This window comes from Rhagoletis pomonella, unplaced genomic scaffold, assembly GCF_013731165.1.
Source record: "Rhagoletis pomonella isolate Grant_MI unplaced genomic scaffold, Rhpom_1.0 Rhpom_scaffold_00006, whole genome shotgun sequence".
Taxonomy (NCBI): Eukaryota; Metazoa; Arthropoda; class Insecta; order Diptera; family Tephritidae; genus Rhagoletis; species Rhagoletis pomonella.
The window spans coordinates 43,125,009-43,148,611 of record NW_023458560.1 but is presented as its reverse complement, the minus strand read 5'-3'; the positions used below and the strand labels follow the sequence as shown (position 1 = coordinate 43,148,611).

At 35.0% G+C, this 23,603-nt stretch overlaps 1 protein-coding gene across 1 annotated transcript in view; it reads right to left on the bottom strand.

Annotated features, from left to right (window-relative positions):
- The window catches only part of LOC118740766 (protein sax-3), a 236,479-nt gene extending 225,031 nt beyond the window's left edge, over nt 1–11,448 (bottom strand). Inside the window, exon 1 of the mRNA XM_036472431.1 lies at nt 9,404–11,448. Within this exon, the coding sequence (XP_036328324.1) occupies nt 9,404–9,539 (136 nt within the window). The 5' untranslated portion in view covers nt 9,540–11,448. The remainder of the gene's footprint in view (nt 1–9,403) is intronic.
- Nucleotides 11,449–23,603: the final 12,155 nt, after the last annotated feature.

The following is a 23,603-nucleotide window of genomic DNA, read 5'->3' as shown; positions in this document are numbered from 1 at the left end:
GGTAGTCTATCCACTGAAATAAGTTCGCCATATAAACTGTTATTGCTTTTATTAATTTTTTAAATTAATTGAAAATAGATGTTAAATAAAACTCAAATAAACTTGTTGCCAAATAGTTACTTTCTAAAGTAATTATTTCCATATGATCTGGTTTACATGGAACCAACCACAGTGGAACAGTTCTGAGCTACTTTTAGTTGAACTCAAAGTTGTATATTCAAAAACGCTATTATCATAATGGAAAGTACCGTTTGTGAGACCTATACGGCTCTGAGCAGTAAGCCCCTAAAGTTTTAATCCAATTCATTTTCCTACCGGGTAATTCCATAGATAAAATAAAAAATATCAGTACATGCATATGCGCGACATTACGCTGGAGAATAAATAAATCCTGTACTGGACATAAAATCACAAAAAAAAGGATGCTAGTAAGCGCACACAGGCATAATAATCAACATATAGCATTCACACAAAAATACTCTCATATCCATACATATGCAGATATTTGCTTATTTGAGTGTGTGTGTGTGTGTGTGTGCGCGCCAACGGAAGACATTGAAATTGTTGACGATTTTATTGACATTTTACTGCTGTGGCCGCTGCCGCTGCTGCTGCTGTTGCCGCAATTTCCTTCGCTTTTTTTCTGCCTTCACTTCCTTTGTTTTGGCCGATTTGCACACAATACCGCCTGTTTAAATATATGCAACAATTGCGGCAATTTCACGCTCAATGCTATCTGCAGCAGCAACAAATGTGCATACTATGTAAAATTTATTTTTAGCAGTTTTTGCTTAACCCGCATTATAGATTCTCTTTATTAAATAATTGTTTTTTGCTCATCCTCTATATATGCACAAATGTATGTACGTATGTACAGTATCGGTCATATCTATAGCACGCCATTCCAAAGTGATATTGTGTGCCACTTATGTTTATATATTTATTTTTAAGAATTTTCAATTAAAATGCAGTTCTTTCTCTAACAAAACCCACATAAACCCAGGTTTAAAAACTTATAGAAAACTACAAAAAAGTGCAACAAATTTTCACCTAAATTTCAAACTTTTTTCTCGGAAGTGTTCGAATTTTTCTGAATACACAGTTTTATAGCCCAATCAATTTTAGTCTGATAATGTGCAAGTTTCAAGTGGCTAAAAGTTACCGCTGATTTTTTAGAATTTTTTTCGCCAAGGATGTTGCGGTTTTCTTCCATATACAAATAAATTGAGTTTATTCATTATATGGAAGCCAATGCGACAAAAAAAAAATTCTAAAAAATTAACGGTAATTCGTAGCCACTTGAAATTTGCACATTATCAGACTAAAATTGCAGGGGCTAAAAAACTGTGTACTCAAAAAAATTCTATCACTTCCGAGAAAAAAGTTTGAAATTTAGGTGAAAATTTGTTACACTTTTTTGTAGTTTTCTACAAATTGTTGAACTTGGGTATATATGGGGTTTGTCCGAGAATGAACTAAATTTTAATTGAAAATTCTTAAAAATAAATAAATAAACATAAGTGACACACAATATCACTTTGAAATGGCGTGCTATAGATATGACCGATACTGTATGTAAAAGTATTTAAAATTTAAAACTCGCAAATGTGGTAATTTTTAAATAAATAATAATTTTTTTGCGCGTCTACATCTCATCGTGAGTAGTTAAAATGAAGGCAGCGAGCAGGCGTGCAGCCAGCGAGGCGTGCGGCAGCAATGTGTTGAAATTGTTTACACGGTATGCGCGTTTAAATCATAAATGCACAAACGTAAATTGGCTACGCTTACTCTCACACACACACACACACACACACGCACGTGCATGCAAAATACTCATTTATTTATGCATTTAATTCATTCAATTACACATTTCAGCCAATTGGCTGAGCCCGGAACTGTGAAATGAATTAGTCGGCAGTCGCGTTGGCGGAATTTTGTTTTTTCGAGCTTTTAACGTTTTTAACTCACATTTTTTTCCAGCTAATCGTGGAATTTATTTGCATTTAAAAACGCATACAATTATGTACACACATACATACATACATATATGAATATTTCCTGTGTGTATGCCCCTTGCCTTGGCTGCTCTTTGTGTGTTGTTATTGCTTGTGTTTGTTTGTGTAAATTTGTTGCCCATTTGTTGGGCTCCATCTAACAGCATATAAATTATTCATTTCACCATTGAAGCAATTATCATTTACATATCTGAATGTTGAATTTCGATTGCTGTGTAAGTTTGGTACCCAAACTCCGACCTTTTGGGGACTAAAAGCGGAGGTTCTGCTGAAGCACCTTTAGCGAGGGCACACATGAGATTACGCACACATATTCATATGTACATGTACAAAGTTATGCACGCTACTTTGTTGGTCTGCTGAAATTCGTTTGATTCTTAGAAAACCAGCCTAAATGTATGCCACTTTCAAGAATTTTCCAAAAGGTTTGCTTTTCCCTACACAACAAACAAAATTTTTGGCCGCTACTTCACGCATGGTGGAATTTAAACACATTAGGTTGCCTCACCAAAATTTGCGGGTTATCAAACGGAATTATACAATCTAAATATTATATTTTAAGACTTCCGTCAAAATATTTCGGAAAATATTAAGATTTATGTACGTGAGCTCGGTCGATTTGAAAATACCTACCGCATTATTTGATTCTGTTAATAACATTTTTTTTAAATTTTATGCAGACTTTAAACCCTAGACGCTTCTTTTATCTGAAATGATTTAAAAAAAAATCAAAATAATTTTATTTATTCAGAAATTTGATTTTTGGATATATGTATATATATTTAAATATGTCTAGAGCTACCGGAAGTAAATCTTAAAACTTTTTCGATATATGTCCATATGTATTTTGGCGGAAGTCTTAAAATATAATACATTTTATAATTTCAATGCAAAAACAGTACCGATTTTTATTTTTTTTTTTGTAGAGAATAATACACCCTAATGTACCTACATATATATGTATATCAACACTGCGAGTATACCTTCATTCTTTGTACAACAACCTCTGCCCATGTTTCATATCTGTCCACTGCCTGCCTATCCATTCCAGCCCTTGTCCTTTCCTATTTACCTTCTTTTCATCTTTAGTGTTTATTTAGTTCTTCGAGCTTTGATCGTTTGCCCTGCAGTCAAGATGCATAAATTTTGTTTGCCCACGTTTTCGAGTCCTGCATATTGATTGCCAATTTTTTATTTTTTTCCTCCACACCAAAGCTGAGGTAAGAAATCGATATTGCAGACAATTTTGTGTACCTTTTAGATCTTTGGAAAATATTTTTTTCTTTTTGCCAAATATGTATGTACTATGTACAAGTAGTAGTGCCAAAATATCTGTAAAAATTTCTATTTTGTTGTGTTCTAAAAATGTTGCTCACTTTACACATTTTAAAATTCAATCCAATTACTGTTCTACATTCCTGGTAACCCAATTTTGAGTTGTGGTCATCGTCTATGAATCTTAGGTCATCCAATGTGAGTTTTGACGTGGCACGTACACTTTTTTAGGAAATTAAAATTGGCATTTTGTAATACTTATAATTCAAAGATACACGGTTAAAAATTTGGGTTTAATTTTTAAACCGCGCTGGGACTACTGCCTTTTTTAAACTTTTATAGTCTACTTTTTAAACCAGTCAATAGTTTTACGCAATTTTTAATATATTCTGGTTTAAATTTTAGCCCAAAAAGTTCGGGTTTAAAAATCAAACCAAAATGTTTTAATTCTAGTTTCTAGGTTTCAAATATAGAAACTTTGATTTAAAATCTAAACCGAAATAGAATATGTTTCCATAGCGAATTGTGGTGTTGATTCAAACTCAACATATGAAAGCACATTTACATGCGTGGCTGTAGCTGAGTGTGCAAAGATGCTTGATACAATTGGTTGCTACCAAGGCTGTCCGGGTTCAATCCCAACCAGACGGAGCATGAAATTTAAGATTGTTTTTTTTATTTTTTATTCTTAATTATGAAAATGTTTGGGTTTAACATTTAAACCGAATTGTTTAAATTCTAAACTCAACATATGTGCTCTCTTTTTTATAAACTTGGAAGGTTTGTATTTGAAACTGAATTTAGTTTGGTCATATATGTAGTCCAAAAAGTTTAAAATTAAAACCGAAATTTTTAACCGTGTAGAGGAAAATACAAAATATGCGGAGTTTTATATATTTAGCTTTTAGAAAAATTTCTAGGAAAAATTGTAACATATTAATATTGCCTTTTTATTGGGCTAATTTAAAGAAATCATATCATTAAGGGCCGGTTGCTCAAAGTTTGGTTGACTCTAATACCCGGTTTAACATCGTTATCGACGTTACCGATACCGTGTTATATGCATGGAGTGTCAACCAGGCTTTGAGCAACCGGCCCTAAACCACAAAGATTTTACTTATGTATAGGAAACGGATTTTTAGGATTTAAAAACCTATAAAAAAGGCAAAATAAAATAACGAAATAGGCAGGAAAAGGCACTAGAAATAGCAAAAAAGGCAAAAGAAGGCACCAAAAAAGAAAAAAAAACATGAAGATAAAACTGGTTTACAGGAAAAATGTTCAATGGACGACTCTACATATCCAATTCCCATATAAAATTGCTTGCTGATTCCGAAAATCGAGTTAAATTTTTATTCTGTGGATAAGTTTTCGAGATACTTTGAGGTTTACATGGCGTATGAGTAACACTCTTTCCTGCTAATTTTTCATACAAAAAAAAAGCTGTGCGCATTTTCGAAAGACCACTTATTTCTTCTTTATTTATCCAACGATTTTCGTCATTGGTAGCTTAAATTTTTTTCCAAAGGAACAGGCTTTAATACAGCCCTGAATGTACTAAGCGAGCGCTCGACGTGAGTTAATACAAGTGGCGCCCAATTTAAATATGAAACGTTTGTAACTTTTATATTATCTGGAATGAGGATTTTTTCCTCGCTATAATCACTTTTTTTAAAGGTATAATAGGCAAAAAAAAAGCAAGTATCTTAAAAAAGGCTAAAAACGGCAACATCAAATGTGTATATATGGAATCAGGGAAAGCTAAATCGTGGACATTCTTAATCGAATATACTCTATCTCTTTAGCAGAAAAAAAGCAATTTCCATAAAATCTCATGTTACAATGCATTTTTTCTTATGGGCGAAATTATCGTACGTGCCATAAAAAGTAGTTCGTACGTAGTAAAAAAACAAATTTTTTAAAATTTTAAAAGTAAAATAAAACTCTCCTGTAAAATTTGATTTCTGGCACATACGATAATTTCGCGCAAAGGGGTCGATATATTCTAATTTGTATGGGAAATTTGCGAGGCTAACGAAAATAATATTGTTGTTTTGCAGTTGAGCAGAAAAAGTCAGCTTGCTGAGGGTTCTTTCATCTTAAAGTTCTTGGCGACTTAAGCCCTCTAGTTGTTCCTCAAAACCATTATAATCCAACTAATATTTATTATAAACTAGCAAATGCCTGGCTTGCTTCGCAACGCCTTATAAAAACTTTTGCGTTGACCAATACAAAAATAGTGTTGCTATGCAAAACGGTTTGTAATCTAAAAATTATTAGTTTAGGTTGAAAGGACTGAAGAGCAGAACCTTGCTTACTCATAGGCAAAGAAAATAGCGCTGTGATAACATTTGGGTTAAGTACTCATCTCCTTCGATGCTATGAGCTCTTATTGCCCCCCTGTGAGATATCTGCAAGTATTGCAAGGTTTGCCGAGAGTGCGTGAGTGTTAAACAGTTTTCCCTTTCAAATGGGGTCATTGATATTCCTACCGTGTTTTCTCTAACTCAGCACACATCTTCTTGGTATACCGATGACCCGTTGATGTGCCTAGGATATCTGTGGAGCTTAAACAATGGGGCTTTATTAAGTCATCTAAATGTAAATTTGTAGAGGGGCATCTAAATATCATGATTTCAGTGCCAACTATGTTTGGGTGCATTTTTTTGCAGAAGCACTTCTTATCATAAGGTTAGTACGCGTTAATCCAGGTCATACGATAAAGATGGGTTCCCCGAATATCTCGACTCCGGCGCCATCTGTCGACACCATTTTTTTTTTAAGTATACTTTACGATGCAGAGCTTCTGTTTTAAAAGTTAAATTCAATTATACCTATAGGTTAAATAAAAGATGACTATATATGTACGTGTGACAGACGAAAGGGATTTAAGCCAACTTTATTTTGAAAATAAGTCAAAGAGGGTTGCCACCTGTTTAGAAGTAAAGTTCCATTGTTTTTAAAGTTAAATAAAGTTTTAAAATATGGTTGTCAAAGGATATGCTAATGTTTGAGAAGGATGTATTTCGAAAATATCTTTGAATAAATTCCAAGTTCAATTTAATTCACATCTTGAACAAAATATTATAATATAGCAGTCAATCGAAAGAGCTATAAGAAATTTTTGTTGCGAAAATATCTTTATAAAGGGTTGCCACCAGTTTAAAAGTCAAACTAAATTCAATCAATATGTTAACTAAAATATTACAACATGCATGACAAACGAAAGATTTTAAGGAAAGCTTCATTTCCAAAATATTTTAAAAAGAGTTGCCATCTTTTTAAAAGTCTAGTTAAATTTGATTAGTGAGATTAATGAAAATTTACTGTATATCAAATGAAACAGGTTTAAGAAAGCTTTATTTCGAAAATTTTTGAAGAGGGTTGCCACGCCTTTGAAAGCTAAACTAAATATAATGAAATATTACAATATTCAAGCGAAAGATGTTTGAAAATCCTTACTACAGAAATAGTTTTGAAAACGCTGCCACCTGTTTAAAAAATTAAATTCATTTTGGGTGCACATTTGCAAAATGAAATATCTTTTCAAAGATTTTCCACTTGTCCATTGCTATTGTAGAGTGTAATATGCATTTAGGAGGACACACATGAGTTAATTCGCTATGATGCGCAGCAATCGGAACCGAAGAGCATAGATTGCTTAGAAAGTGCATAGTAGTAGATTACATTCCAACAAAACGCAGTCAGAACTGCGGAATTATAAATAAAGATCTAGACTTGGACCTTCACATGAGTGGAACTGATTACATTGTCACATATGAAAAATACGAATTTATAAGCAAAAAAGCTTTTGACTGCCGTAGCCGAGTAAATAGGTAGAGATGCCGGCTATGAATTCTGCGTGTAGTAGGTTCAAATGCCGGCACATGCTATATTAAAATCATAGAAGCAAATTTTTTTATATACAAAATTTATAATTTTCATATAAAATTTCAATTTGTGAACGCTTGTCAATAGCATTTTCAATCTTGATAAATTATCAAGAAAAGAGCTTCCGATTTCTTTGTTAGATTCCAATTCTTGATAAATAATAAAAAATGGACAAATCATAAACATTTTTTATTTATCAAGTGCACAGAATCGGGCTGTAAGTGTTTAGAATTCAACAAACTAATTTTAAATTTGTCCTAAGCATTTGTGGCGTTCTGCGCCTCCAAAAGCTCGCTAAAACCATGCATGTAATTTTTCAATTATGAAGTTAATTTTTCACACTTTTAGTTTGTGTAGAAAAGCTTGATAAAATACTAGCGAAAACCTATTGCTAATCAAGCTATTCAATCTGTTTTTTAGATATATATATATTATTTTTTAATTCTGGTTTACAGCGTATTTGCGAAGGCTTGCTTTCCCTGTGTCAAATTCAATGGCATTTGTCGTCAAATAAGAGAAAACCGATTGTCAAAAGCGGTATATCGATATATTTCGATCAGGATAGGTTTTAGTTGCATACATGCGCCGCTAAATCGTCTAACTGTCCGGTTTTAGTCCATAATATTACCAGTAAGGGTTTGCATAAAGGAGATAATGTTTTGTCAAATATGTTGATAAATTTTGGCGTCAAAATATGGCGTCAAATATGGCATGGTGAAAACCAGCCTCAACCAAAATTTTACGAAAAGTCTAGATCGTCCGTTTATATATATATATAGACATAGATATTTTCCGAGCCATGGATATATGGGAAACCCCTGACCCTAAATCCTTTATAATAATGTCGAAAAGGGAGCTATACAAGATTTGCGTACCGCTTTTCAAAGCCCCTAGTTGAGTAAATTTAAATTTAAAAAATTTCTTGGAATAAGGTATATTTATTTGATTTATTTTGGAACGAATTTCCATCATTTATTTTAAAATTAGGTTTAGAGACAAACAACTGGTTTCGGCGTTTTACCATCTCCAGTGTAATTTTTCCAATTAAGGCATTTTTTTTTTAAATTACACTGAATACGATACAACGCCGAAACTGGATTGTTTCCATAACAAGCTTGGCAAGGCATGACGGAAATTCATTTGAAAATAAATTATCTTCCCATCCTATCGAAAGTATTAACAAAGCTCAACAGATATACACTTCATACATTTAAAGATATTTACTATATTCAGTTTTGAAAGTAAAACGAAAATATATAAAAGAAAATTTTGAAGAAATCTTAAACCTACTTCCTTTCGCTTTAAGTTTTTGTACCAACATTTTACTTTATAAAGAGTGATTTTCTTCGAAAGACAATTCTAATTTCAGAAACCTAGTTAACATTCTTGAAAAAAAAAACATCTTTTATTACGAAAAGGTAAAATTATAGTTTCTGCTTGACTCAAGAATTTTAACATCAAACGAGTATTAAGTATTTAAGTACTCGCAAGTACATATAAAAAAATACATACGTACGTAGATAAACACCTGACCTAGTGAACGGACATTCAAAACATTCCATTATTACCAAACTACCTTCAATAGGGCAATTTTACATGAAAAAAACACACACACACACACATAGAAAGTATACCGAAAAATTTCGCTCAGTCCATTGATCACGTACTGTACATTAAACGCAATCATTTTACGTGTCTATTGCTGCCATTTGAAGTAATTTTATCAACACCTGAATGAATGGAGGAAAGAAGAACTACACCAAAGTTCACAGAATACTCGCAGAAACATTACAATGTTGAAGCACAGGTATAAGGAGCCGAAGGAGAGAAGTAGTATCTACTTTTAACTCAAACACACACACATTACATTAACACACGCTTATCGCTTTAAGTTGGCATCTAAAAAAGTTAGACTTTTCCATTTATTGTAGCTCGTTTGGTAAACGCCCAACATTTATGTGCCGTAACAATAACGCAAAGCAAACAAAAAAAAAACACAATTTATTGCACTTCAACGCTAACAGCAAAAAGTTTAAATGAGCTTTGAGTTTTGTTTTGCGTAAATTTTTATATTTTTTTTGCACTTTTTTGGCGATTTGTTTTGCTACTTTTTTTGTGATATTTTGTTTGTCTATTTGTGTGGCTTTTTTCGCGCTTTTTGCCTAAATTTCACTTGTTTGTTTTTATTATAATATTTTTTTTTTATACTTTTATTCGCTTACCTTGTGCATACGACCATTTGAGCAGGAAAAGTATGAAGATAACACGTAAATCCATGTGTTGACTGGCATTTGAGCGCCGTGTCGTAATGTATCTGCCACTGCTTAGGATGTGACTGAAGAGGCCTAGCAGCAACATTTTTTGGTGTGGGGCTTTTGAAGGTTTATTTTGAATATTTTGTTAATGAGGAATATTTTAGATTTCTTTTTTTATTTTGAATAAATCGTTGTTTTGCGTTAGTATTAAGTGTTTGCGTAATTTAATATGCTCTCAAGTAGGACTTTGTATTTTTGTATTTGTTTTGATGTTTTTCCTAGCACAACAATAGGTATGTACTACTCATTTTCTTATTTTTAATTTTTGTTATAAAGTTTTGGTGATTTTTTTTTTCAAGTAAATATCGGTTTTAGAATTTTTTTTTTAAACAAAAAAAATTTTAATTTTTTTTTATGTCTTGAAGAAATTCACGACTTTCGAAAAGCATGTTATTGCACTGTTTTAGTATTTTATTAATTTTTAAATTTTTAATTTTTCACTTGAAATTTTTTTACAATTCTTGGAAAACAGGTTCGCATTAATTTTAAGTTTAATTACAGCTTCTTTGTTACAATTCCACATTTTTTAATAAGTTTTGAATTTTTCACGTAAAATTTTTCTACGATTTTTTAAAAACAGGTTCGTATTTAATTTTGTAATTCTTCATAGCTTTTCTGTTACAATTCCAAATTAAGTTATTAGTTTTTCAACTTTAATTTTTTTATGATTTTTTAAGAAATGTTTTGCATATTATTTTGCTAGTCATAATGACCTTGTTACCATAGTTCCACAATTTTTTATAACTAAAATTTTTTCAAGAAATTTTTCTAAAAAAAAACTTGAAAATTAAAAAAAAAATTTAAATTTTTTGTGTGGCTAGCTAGCCTTTGGGTATAGAAAACATGCGATTGACGCCCATGTCCGGAAATTCCATATTTACACTTCTCACACGCGCTTTCGATAAAAAAAAAAAAAACTATTTCTTGATTTTTCAGAATTTCAGTTCTTTAACTTCTTCAAGACATTTTCTTTTACAAAATCCAGCTTTACACGCAGCGCTCAGCCACCTATTCCATCCGAAAGGCGCTTTTTTCCAAAAATGTAGCCTACTTTAAGGCGCTTAAGTGCGCTTTAAACTCCAAATTGAAGTCTCATAGTCGTACGTTTTCAAGCGCTTGTCGCTAGCACACACACTCACACTCCAACACCAGTTCACTTGCCTTCAATTGCGCAATGTACACACTTCAATTCAATTAGACAGCTTAAATGCTTGCCTACTGCGCCGCAACGCTTGCTGGTAACAGCAAAAATTAATTGTCACACACTTAAAACCCAAAATGGATTTGATTAACAAGACAAGAAGACGGCAGGCATGAACGACTGACAACGACGCTCTGCCGCTGCCGCCGACGATGAAACATAGCAATTAACGAGCAACGGATGTCAGAGATAAACAAAACGCTGACAACGAAACGCCGCTAAAACGATTTGCAATGTTGGCGTAATTACGATGACGAGACGCGACGAAGCAACGCGCGCGAGAACGAACGCAGCCGGAACTGTGCGATTAACCGCGACAGAATGCGCTGTTGCTGGTGGCGCTAATTGCGGTTGTGCTATGCTAAGCGCCTAATGGTAGGCAACAGTAGTCAAATGCGCTGAATATTAAAGTCGCTAAAGCGCATTGATTTGCTGTAGGGATTTAGATACTTGCTTCATTGAGTTCACAGTTCACCATCGCCTTAAAGCTTACCGCAGCTAAATAGCCCGTTAAAGCGGCCAGCACTGCCGGCAAAATAAAACTTTATTTTCGTTTATTTCTGTTCAACTTTTCACTTTAACACTTAAATTGCAATTCAATAATCCATTCACTTATTTCCGCACTTCTTTGATGGCACAATTTTATTTTCACTCTTTCAAAGAAAAATCCATTTTCATCAACAGTTTGCGTGAGAAAAAAAAATTTATAGAATCGACGCGAAGCCAACCGTAGTTGCGACCTTTTCGTACGATAACCAAACCTCAACTGAAATTTTCACGTCCTGGCAGGAAGTACACATAGCAGTTGCCAGAGCGCATAAGACAATTTTTTTTTTCGTTCAACAGGAAGTTTGAAGTTATTTACACACGCAACCGGTCGCACACATACACACGCACACACAGCAAAGTGTGGTGAATAACTTGCCGAACGAAGCCCCTGAACGCCGCGTCAGCCGGTGCTCGTTGTCGCTCGTCTTCATAGTTGCAATTGCTAGCGAAATTCAAGGTATGTGCAAAAATATTCGGTATATTCCTGTACTCTGAAAGAGCGAATTCCTGTAGGCTTACTCAGCATTACTTCACTTACTCCCGTTTCGGAAAGGAATTGCAGGTGTGTGGCGTGGAATTTGAGCTGTAGCCGGGTATTTTCTGCTGTGAGAGTATTCGCATGCCATCAGAGCGTGGCAGCAGCGAGAGAGTAGCGAGTTTAGTTAATGGAGTTCGAGCGAGTGAGAGCGGTTGTGCGTAGGTATATTTTTGCACAATCAGCTGTTTGACTTGAAAGGTAGCATTTTAATGATTTGGAATGAAAAAGGGAAATGTAATGTGTTCAAAGAATTTGAGAAACAGTAGGATTATTGAAATACGAGTAGAGGGCGAAAGTTAATTCTTACTTTAGGCCTTCTATTTTCTAGTTAGAGTAGGCTAGGTTTGGTTTAGGTTGTTGTCCCAGATATGGGAACGCATTTGGACACTAAGTGGACTGTCCCCTGTGATACCACGCATATGGGTTAAACAGAGACAATTACGAAATTAGGGTTTCGTCTTATTTCACTGCCCGAGAGCTTCTAAGGGATAGCTAGAAAGACCAGGCCAAAATACATCAAACTTAGCCTCGCAAAGTGGGAGCCCAATATAAAGTACTTAGGTGATTGAAACTCATGTTTACCTCACAGCAGCGACAGTAGAGATTCCCAGCCTTACTGCTTGAATGCCAATCGGAGAATGACCCGTCAGAAGTGCCATTAACAGCTCTTTGACCGCCCCTGAGACTAACCCAAAGTCAGAAGGATCTTGCAATTGCTCATATCCTAGTCTTCGCCTAAAGGTTCGCTGAGTTGACATAAGGATCACAATGCAAAAGTACTCCGACGACGGAACAGAGATGCTGGTCAGTCATTCCGTGATGAGTTCAAAGTTCATCACCATTGCGTTCAAGGCCCTCACAGCCATTCGACTACCAGAATATATGCTTACCTCTTTTACTGGCGTCACAGTTTTCAGCAGTAAATCCACTCCTCCTTTAATGACAGCTACTTCTGCTTGGAAAGCACACCACACCAATCGAGTGTAGGTTTTCATGAGTTTTCCAATTCGACATGGCCTCAACTTACTAATTGCCAGTTTACCAGATGAACCAACTATAGCCATTCAGAGGAAATATTAGATTGTCGATAAGAAAATCAAATCCTTCACGGGGATGAGCTCGAGATCAACGTGGATGTTTTGAAAAGGCCGTTTTTTATGGCAGGAAAGCCATTGACAATCTTTTCTGAAGAATTAAACTTTTACGACAGCCACGCGGCCCCATTATAAAAGCAGCTTATATTGTCAGATCGAAAGAAGTAACTAATTACTTAGTGTAGAATTTAACTAAAACTATGTCTCAAACAGCAGAAATTTCCTCTATCAAAGTTTCCGGGCATAAGAACCACAGCGGAAACGAAAGAACGAACAATTTTTCAATTAATGGTCACTTAGATTTGAAACGTTGAGACTGTGTAGTCCCTTTTAATATGATAACCGTGCAATATAGTACAGAAGCTTATTCCATATGAAATATGAAGCACATTTACTACACAAATGTTTCTGTAGAATAGGACTACCAGATGCCTTGGTTTTCCGGGATACGTCCTGGCTTTAGACAAATAGTCCTGGTTTGTTTAATGAAGATAAATGCAGCAGACACCCATTTCATTTTTGGCAAATTCTTTGCTATGAAGAAAGGGTTAAGTGATAACGAAAGGTTTTTCTAACATGTTGAACAATATTTGTTGAGTTTACTTTCTTTAGTTTTAGTTTATTTGGTTAAAACTTTAATTTTTTATCTTCAACCAATGGCAAAAAAAATTAAAGTTCCTGGACAGGTACACGGCTGAGTGGTGGTCATACATACTACCTAGTAGATAATTGCAGGAGCTAAAATCTCTTTCAAAAGGCCTTTCTGAAAGTCATTCCTTCGTTTTTGTATGGAGTGGCAGAAATTAAAGGGCTTCTGCTTTCGGTACCCAAAGAAGAGCTTCCAGAAGGGCTTTGTAGGATGTACTTCAGAAGGTCTTTCGGAAATGTTGTTTTAAAACTGTTCTTTTAATTAATGAAAACCATACTTATTTAAGGGCTTACCCTTAAATAATATCAAATATGTTTTATCGGGCCTTAAAGTGCTTATTGATTTTCATTTGTAAAGCTAAATAATATAAGCATACACTTAAGTACATTCGCGTAAATGGTTAATAAAAAACAAGTAAAGAAGTATAAGTTCGGGCGAAACCGAATTTTATATACCCGGCGCAGGTATCAACTATCGTCGTTCCACCTTTCTTTAAACTACCTAAAAGTCTATGAACCTCCTCAGTTATTGAAATATCCAAGTTTTCGTATATCCGAAAATTACCGTTATACGGGAAGCCGGTGCAATTTTAGTCCTATTTGAATAATTTTCAACGAATTAATTTTTCGTACCAAGGTTATTAAATGCACAAAGCTTGGTAGAAATTGATAAATCGGTTACCGAGATACACATTTGTGGTCATAAGTGGGCGGAGCCACGCCCAAAATGAAAACGTTTATAATACTCTAATTTTATGCTCAATGGTCATTGCAGTAATCGATTTTGATTCAATTAGCTTCAGCAGTTACTGATTTATCGCAGTTTTCGTGTTTCTGTAAATTACCGTTATATGGGAGGTAGGCGTAGCGGTTGCCCGATTTTAAAGATTTTCACCAAATTTCTTAGCTGGATCCTAAGCGAGGCTCGTACAGAGTTTGGTAAGGATTGCTGAAGCGGCTACTAAGATACAGTATTTCATCATAAGTGGGCGGGGTTTCGTCCCTTTTCCAAAAATTTCATAATAATATTATTTCTCATCAAAATTCTACTTCACGTATTAATTTTCAACAATTTGAATCCAGTATTTACTGCCATATAGCAGTTTTTGCAGTTTTCGAAAATACCGTTATATGAGAAGGAGGGTTACTGTCCGCTTTCGCCAAATTTTCAATAGCAACCTACCTTGGATAAAGGGCAACCTACATACCAAATTTCGTTGAGATATCTAAATTTTTGCTCGAGTTATCGTGTACGGACAAACGGACGGACAGATACCTGACCTGACAGACAACGACCTGAAGCTCAATAAAAATTGTTAAAAAGCCATAAATAACGAAAACAAATTTTAAGATATCCGTAAAACTTTTTTACTAAAATAGCCTAACAACATTGTTTTTCCTTGCAATTAGGGGAACGAATGGTATTGCGGATGTGGATTCAGCGGCTAATGGTTACCACCTATTTAAAAAAAAGGCGAGAGTAATTTAAAATAGCGATTCAAGCACAAATGAATTCTGTGAAAGGAAACTAATAAATATGTGTTTCAAAAAGTATGCATTGGATTTCGATTGCGTGCACTTTATGAAATTTACGTTTTACGCATTACACGTTTTTGTTTTAAAAATGTATTTTTATTTTTAAATTTTGAATGATTATTATTTATTTTTTATAAGGTACAAAATTAAAAAACTACACTAGCGAGTATTGTGGCTTATTTCTGTTCTCGTAGTGTCAGCTATTGGTGCTAAGAATTTTATAATATTTTATTATTTTTATAATTTTCTGGAATCAAGAGAAATATATATTTTTGTACACAAATTCAATAAACAGTTGGTGTAACACAATAATCAATGTCAATGACACTTCTTTATGAAGCCTGAGCTTTTCTCAATATTCATCGCAATCTGGATGTCAATGTTGACTCAATATTAAAATAATCTTTATCTTTACCTCGGTGAATTGCATGTGACTTTTCTTTGAGTTGTGCTGAATTATAGACTTTACATCAAACCTCCCCCCTAAAGAGAAATCCTGCGGCCGGTCCTGGAGTGATTTAAACGGAATACCCCCTAGTTACTATACACATATATTTTTAAAGTTGATTAGGCTTCAAGGTATAAAAATAATATACCAGCAAAATAAAATACATCAAAATTTGCCTATCCTATATACACACATACATATGCACCAAAAGCACACATCCTACGCAAAATAGCCCTTCTCTGTAAATTATCAGCTAGTAGTTAAATGAACTGTGTTTAAAATCCTTTAAATTTACCAACTCTATAATAATACTTAATCTATATATATATATATATATGTAATTCGAAACAGCAAAAACAAGATGATGGATTTCCATGGACACAGATTTTTTCATAAGTCTTAAAACTTACGTATAAAAAGTGCATCCCTTATATTACTGTATATTAGCAAACTTAATAGCATTTCTCAATGACATGTGTGTTAAATTCATAACTGTAGACTAACACCAAGCCCCAACAGACGTACTACCTAAATAAAATGCTCTCCAACAAATAATACCTGAATTAATAAATTCCACTTAAACTCATCCATCTTCATCAACAACATCATCATCATCGTGAACATTGTGTACAACAAAAGTGAAGTTTCTTCTCCTACTCTTCTTAAATAAATCCACGCATACAAACATTTACATGCCTTCATTCAACTTTATCGCCACTCCATTTACAACTTCACTCACTTAAGCGAAATTAACGAATTCAAGAGGCTTTCCCAAATACTTGCATTATGTGTATTTATTTTGCTACGTCCGTAGGTACACAGTGTCGAACAAACAGTCAGAAATGTACAAGTAGTAAGTGAGCACAGTAGCTCGGTATTTGCCCTAATCCTGCGTACCGGCAAAATTGGTGAGTCGGCGCAGTTGATATTAAATGGAGAGCGTATAATGTGTGAGCCAAATTGGGCATATCCTCAGTTGTAGTAAAATTGCGAGTAGCTAAAAGCAACTCGTTGTTGCAATAAGCAGGGATGCCAACTCATTTTATCTCACTCCCCGTTGACCACCGCGAAATTCCCCGATTTTCGGAGAAATTCCCCGCACTGGCATGATGCCATAAAAAAAATCTAAATTTTTTATTCAATTGCTTGAGTTATTTACGAATGTACATACAATAATTTTTTATAAATTATATCTTATTGTAAAACATATGCCATAGTCAAAATAAACAACTTTGGGCAAAACTGATCAAAAAATCAACAAATCATAAAATGTTTTAACTTATTACTTCTCATTTTTAGAAGTCAATTTAATTTTATTATTACTTCAATCATTCATATCTTTAATTTAAGCCTAAGTGGAAGATTCTATCACCTATGGTTTTTTTGTTAGACCTTTTCAAATATTGCAATAAACGCGATTTTTCGACAGTTTGACTTAGTTTTCTCAAAATCTGGACCTGAAAGAAACTTTATACTTACGGGTTCGTAATCAGCACAAAAACTCTTTCAAAACAGCTTTATTTCAAGTAAAAAATAGTCAACAAAAACAAATTGTCTTACAGACTAATACAGAGGTTTTAACAAAAAATAATAATCTTAACAAATACACAAACTGTAATGGAAAACCATTATGGATATACGATTTTAGAGTTATTTCAAAACGGATAGTTTATTCAATGCTAACAATGTTACATTGGAAACCAAATAACAAATTAGTTCTATTTCTTTTACTTACTTATAAGTATAATTAAGAAGTGTAATGAAGTGAAGTCGGCCGCTGTGGTGTAGTGGTAAGCAGTGCGCGCTTCCACTCCGCATCACCTGGGTTCAAGCCCTGGTCAAAGCAACATCGCAAAAAAAAATAAAGGATTTTTCTTAATAACGGTCGTCACTCGGCAGGCAATGGCAAACCTATGTATTTCTGTATGTATGTGTATTTCTGCCATGAAAAACAGCTTCTCATAAAAATACAATCGCCGTTCGGAGTCGGCGTAAAACTGTAGGTCCCTCCGCTTTGTGTGACAACATCAAGGCGCACACCACAAATCAGAGGAGAAGCTCGGCTAAACACTAACATATGTGTAAGCGCCAATCTATTATTATCATTATAATGAAAGTGTGCTTTGAGGAGGAAAAATCAATCTCAAAAGATTTATATACAGTATTGAGTTCTATCAACAGCCGCAACAAAATCGCTGTTGCCTTGTGTAATTGCATTATTTAATATGTATATATAAATGAATGTTAGTAATATTCATGCGAAATTGGCAGAGTTGAAATTGTGACTAAAAATAAAATTTTACAAAAAGCACTCTGCACTCTAGGGAGATAAGTTATTTAATGATCTAAAATTAAATAGTCTGAATTCCCCGCAAAAGGCAGAAATTCCCCGATTCCCCGCAAATCGGGGAATTCCCCGCAAGTTGGCATCGCTGACAGTAAGTAACGAGTAGAAGGCACAGTGTGTTTTTAAAGTATTCAGATACATAGTTGAGAAGTGATTTGTTGACTTTTAATACTCGAATGGGACTAGCAAATGCCAGCCAACTAAAATTAAAATTGCATTAAATAAATTTATTTTAAGCTTTCCGCTTTAATTTAAGGTGAAAATTCAAATATAAATTTATAGGGTAATTATGGCAACTGTCTTTCGAAAAAACGAAAGTGAAAGCACAGCCTTTCGAAAGACTAAGCGTTTTCTTTAAGCAATAGGTTTTCTAAAAATTAAATGAAATTAAAAAGTACAAATATATATTTTTCTTTTTAAAACCATAAAAACCGAAAATTTAAATTATTATCTAAATTCAAAAAAAAAAGAAAAAAAAACTTATATAAAAAAGAAAAAGTTAATAAAATAAAATAACAAAATTTATAAAAACCATGTTTATTTTTAAAATAATAAAAACTAAAAACTAAAGAACATTAAATCAAAAACCTAAAAATCTATATATAAAAAAAAATAAAATAAACAATAAAAATAAGTTTCTTAAAATTAAATGATATTAAAAAACTATGGGCTCGATATGCACTTATAGTATACATATCATAGGCGCTAATTAGTAGCTTAGTATATCAATTCTGTACAAAATATAGCTCAAAGCTTTATCTTTTGAAAATAATCCAAATTTGCTATTAATGACATTTTTCAGAACGATTAGTACTAAAAACAATTCTCACTAAGCTTCACGAATTCGATTTCTAAGGATTATTGGATTTTCCGCTAAAATCTTTGCCAAATAAGTGCACGAAATAAAAACTTATATAATGAAAACAAATACTGCAGCAAAACAAAGATAAGGGGAAAAAACTCAATTAGTTTCAGTTATCCCTAAAACGGAAGCATCCCCTCGCTTCGTGGGCGACGAACAACCACTTTCACCTGCACACTGCCATCATCGCAACACACACACATCTCCACTTGGCTTTCGGCTGACAGTACTACTCGTATTGACTCGTATTGACAGTGTTTGTAAATGTTTTAAATTTTCCAATTATTTTTCATTTTCCACTTCATTTGTGTTTGTGTGCGAGTGCGCGCTAGCGTATTTAGGAAAAAACGAGCAGGGAAAAATTTAAATCCCTGTTAATTGGCAAAGGTGGCTTTACGGGCGTCATTTCACGGCTTTGCTTTCGTTTTGTTGAGCTTCGCGCTGTGCTGCGCTGCTTTGGCGCATTTATCATCGCTTGGCTCAAGTTTAAAATCCGAGCCACGTAATGAATCCGTGAGGTTGCGACCTGATTTCTCAAGCACTCAGTGGCTAGCAAAAAGAAACCAGCATGCACACGCAGTCAGACACACACACACACACAAGTGCAAGCATACAAATGATGATGAGCATTTGACACAGTTGCTGCAAGCACATTATCCATCCTTAAAAAGGGACTTTGAAGAGCGCGCAACACAATTTTCTAGGTGTAGAAGCATAGGGGAGTGAGTGGGAGTGAGTGTGTGTATGTGCTTGGCAAGTGGTTTCTATGCATTGGTAAGCGCCTTCAAGTGCAACAACGGACGAAACAAAAGCCAAGAAGAACAAGAAAAAGAAGTCGGCAGCAAAGTAGAAGGGAAGGGCAGGTGAAAAGTAAAAGACAAGGAAAAGACCTTAGACATGACAGGATATGGCATAAAAATAACCTAGAAAACCGCTACAAAACAAAATTTTCTTGCATATATAGAGGTTTCCAGAAGCACATACACACACTCTGCTAAGTACCGAGACATGACAAAGCGCTGTGTGGCTGACAGTAGCAGCTTAGCATGGCAGCACGAAAACTAACCAAAAGCAGCGACTTGCAGGTCCAGAAAGTCGGCCAACAGGCAACGTGCAATGGACCAACCAACTATCCAACCAACAGACTTTCGCAGAATCCCTTAGCTTGTGGTTATGTTTGTAATCAGTAGCAAAAGTATCAGCAGCAAACGCTGCCACCCTGCTGCGGCTCACAACAATTGCAACTGCCTGCTGAGAGAATGATAAATTACAACGAGCAAGGGGTATGTGGGCTGAAGGAAAGAACAAACCCCTGACTGATAAGTTCGTAGGTGACTTGGTCAGCGTGTGCACTGTGAGTGCATAGTTGAAGCAGGAATATTATTAAGTTTATACCTATACATACTTAAGATGGGAGGATAACTGGGAGGATAATGCTGAGTGGTTGCGCATTCATTGTGGTAATGAAGGTGCTCTAAATGCATGTGTACATATACCTTTGAAGGTATGAAAGAGTGCATCTTTATTTTGAAATGTGTCACGAATATAATAAGCGGCCCACGCACTGGTGATAATTGGAAGCACGTGTGAAGTCATATCCTTTTGAAGAAGGCACGGGTAATGTAGTGAAACAGGTAACAAGGAATTAAACAGTTTGAGTTACATATATTGCAATTCGTCTCATTTATATTCCTGGAGCAAATATGAAAATATGAGCGTATCGTGCATCTAGCGCCGAAGATTATTATCGAAAGGTAATATTTATACCGCTATTGCATAATATTTAGCTCGATCTTCGAGAAAGATTGCCGCAATATATGTACATTACATAAACATTTTTGAGTTGAACTACCCCGCCAGCAAGAAAACTTACATTTTACGAACATTGTGTTTCACGAGGGATTCTCGATCAGCGAAAAGTTAGAGAAAGGCTCGTAAACGATAAAACAAAAACAAAATAAAAGAAAGAGACCTGTAGTAATTTTTCAGCACAAGAAAAAATGTTCCTTCTGTTGGAAATTTTTCTTGAACCACAATATTTTATAATATATAATATTCGCATACGAATGCTTTTTCGATCCGTTTACGACTGTTCGTAGGCGATCAACAATTTCAAGCGAAAAAGTACTCGAAAATGAATCGTAAACAGCTATCATAAAAGAAATTTTACTTCATCATCACTCATTTGAAAAACGTTATAAGCAAAAAATAAGTATTTATATAATATACACAAATATATACCGCTTTAACAAACCCAGACCATAACTTTTTATCTTGTGCTTCTTTTTTAATAAATAGTAGAATTGTTTTATTACATGGGACTCTGTAAATGGACCTAGCGCCAAATTCACAACATGAAACTTACTTAAAGTAAATTTATATCACAAAACATTTTAATTCGGATTTCATAAAAATTACTAGAACCTCTATTTGTGTGAAAAATAAATGAGGGTTCAAGCAGGTTGGATGCTTGTTTAGTCATATAGCTTCCATTGGTCACTCCGCTGTGGATCAAGTTAGATGCTTGTAATTTAACGTTATTCGACAAGTCGATCCCGATCGCCCCTCCCCAAATAAAATCCTGTATCCGCCACTGCACACACTGAGTTAAAGGTGCCACAAACCGTCGCTTTAACACCTTCAGAATTATAGAGCGTACTCAAAAGGCAGATAAATGTACACACTGGAAAGAAAATGTTAGCTTACATACGAATGTACTTACACACATAGTACATGCATATTAGTGTGTACATTAGGGTGGTCCAAAAATGCATGTGAAAAAGTAAAGTCGTAATTTTTATGCTCTCAACCCCTAGGATTTTTCTATACCGAAAAAAATATAATAAAATAAAAAATAGGGGTATATTTTCTTCGATATAGAGCAATCCTAGAGGCTGAGATCATTAGAATTCCGACTTTGCTCATTTTGGACCACCCTAGTGTGCATAGGTCTGTATGCGTGCATTTCATAACTTTGTATGTTTATTCCCAGGAATTACCTCTGTTTATTGTCTTCCCACCACGTACATACATGCCACATTGTTGTTCTTCTCATATCCTGTCTATGTCACTTTTCCAAGCTTTTCTACCTATGTACATATACATATATATGCATATATATATACTGGTGTTTTTGTTTTCATGCATTTTCTCTTTCACTTTGTGCGGTTTGTTCTAGTATTTTTATCGTTGCCTGCCAACGGCGTGCAACGCGTAACGTGCAACGTGCAACGTGCAACATTCAGCAACAATAGAAACGCTCAAAGTAATCCTGCCAATACCACTATGTATACACACTAACACTAAAAAAAACAATAATTTAAGCGCCTGCAGTTGTTGTTGTTATTCGGATTGTTGCTGTTGCCGCTACTTTCATCAGCCAGCTTTGACTGGCAGACAAAGTGAAAAGTGTAAAACTTGAGTACAAAGCGCGGAAGTGTTGAGAGTGTCGATGAATGAGCGGCGTTGATAAGAAGAGGACGTAGAGGGCAGAGCGAGGGGTGAGGCTAAGCTGCTACAGATTTAACAACGTGAGAAAGTACAATAATTTTTAGCGAAGTGGCAAAGGTGAAGCGGTTTGAAGCGTATCGACAAAGTTGTGTTATTGGTGTTACTGTTGTTTGTGTGCTTGTCGTTTGCACTGTGCCACACTTTTCACTCGCCACCCTCGCCAGCACCGGCGTTACTTATAACGGCTTGTTGCTTCGCTTCTGCACTTTCATAATGCCATTGTGTACATTGGCATTATTGTTTTTGTTTTGTAACTTGAAGTTGAAAAGTTTGATGCAAATAAAATTATGAAGGTGAAACAATTTTATTACGGTAATTACTTACGAGGGTAATATATATTTTTTCGTTTTTGATTAATTGCATTGCATGTTGAAAGTGAAAAGGAAGCGTTTTTTTTTTGAATTCTTGCTGCAAGTCAAAGAGAAAACCACAAAACATATTGATAATTAATTTCCTGAGTGAAGTAGCCTGGGGCAAAAATTAGGTAGACTTCATAAAGTGGGAAGTGTAGTAGGGCGGATCAATCAATTTGTATGAGAGATTTTTTCGACTAAGCGCGTATATCACAAAAGGATTCTACGTGTAATTCGACAGGAGATACTTCGTTTTGCCCTCGTTCACCACCAAACCCATTAGATTTGCTTCTCTATCCAATCCCGAGAAGGCAGAACAGACGTAGCCTTTGTTTATACCGATAATATCGATGTCTTCGGTACACGCCAGCAATTTTACGCTCTTGTAAAGTATTGTGCCTGAGCGGTTCAATTCTGCCGCTCTTATTACCTTCTCCAACATCAGATTAAAGAAATCACACGAAAGGGAGTCCCGTTGTCTGAAACCTTGTTTGGTATCAAACGGCTTCTGACGGAGCTGGTGGTATTGCTCAACGTCATTTTACACAGCCGTATTAGTTTAGTTCAGACATCGCGGCATAAAGGCAAATTCTCTTCGTGCTGTCGAAAGCGGCTTTGAAATCGGCAAATAGATGGTGTGTGTCGACCCTATTCTCGCGGGTCTTTTCCAAGATTTGTTAATACCTGATCTATGCCGGATTTTCCAGGCCTAAAGCCACACTGATAAGGTCAAATCAGTTCGTCGCACAATACACTCGATAAGACCTTATATATAACCTATGCTTCGAAGGCTGATTCCGTGGTAGTTGGCGCGTACGGCGGGGTCGCCTTTCTTGTGGATTGGGCAAAGCATGCTTAAATTCCAGTCGTCGGGCATGCGTTCATCTGACCATATTCTGCATACGAACTGATGCATTGAATAGCACGGTTTGCAGGCCGTCAGCTCCAGCAGCTTTGTCGTTTTTCGCTATCATAACATGATCGATTTGGTTTCTCGTTTTTCGATCTGGAGACAGCCATG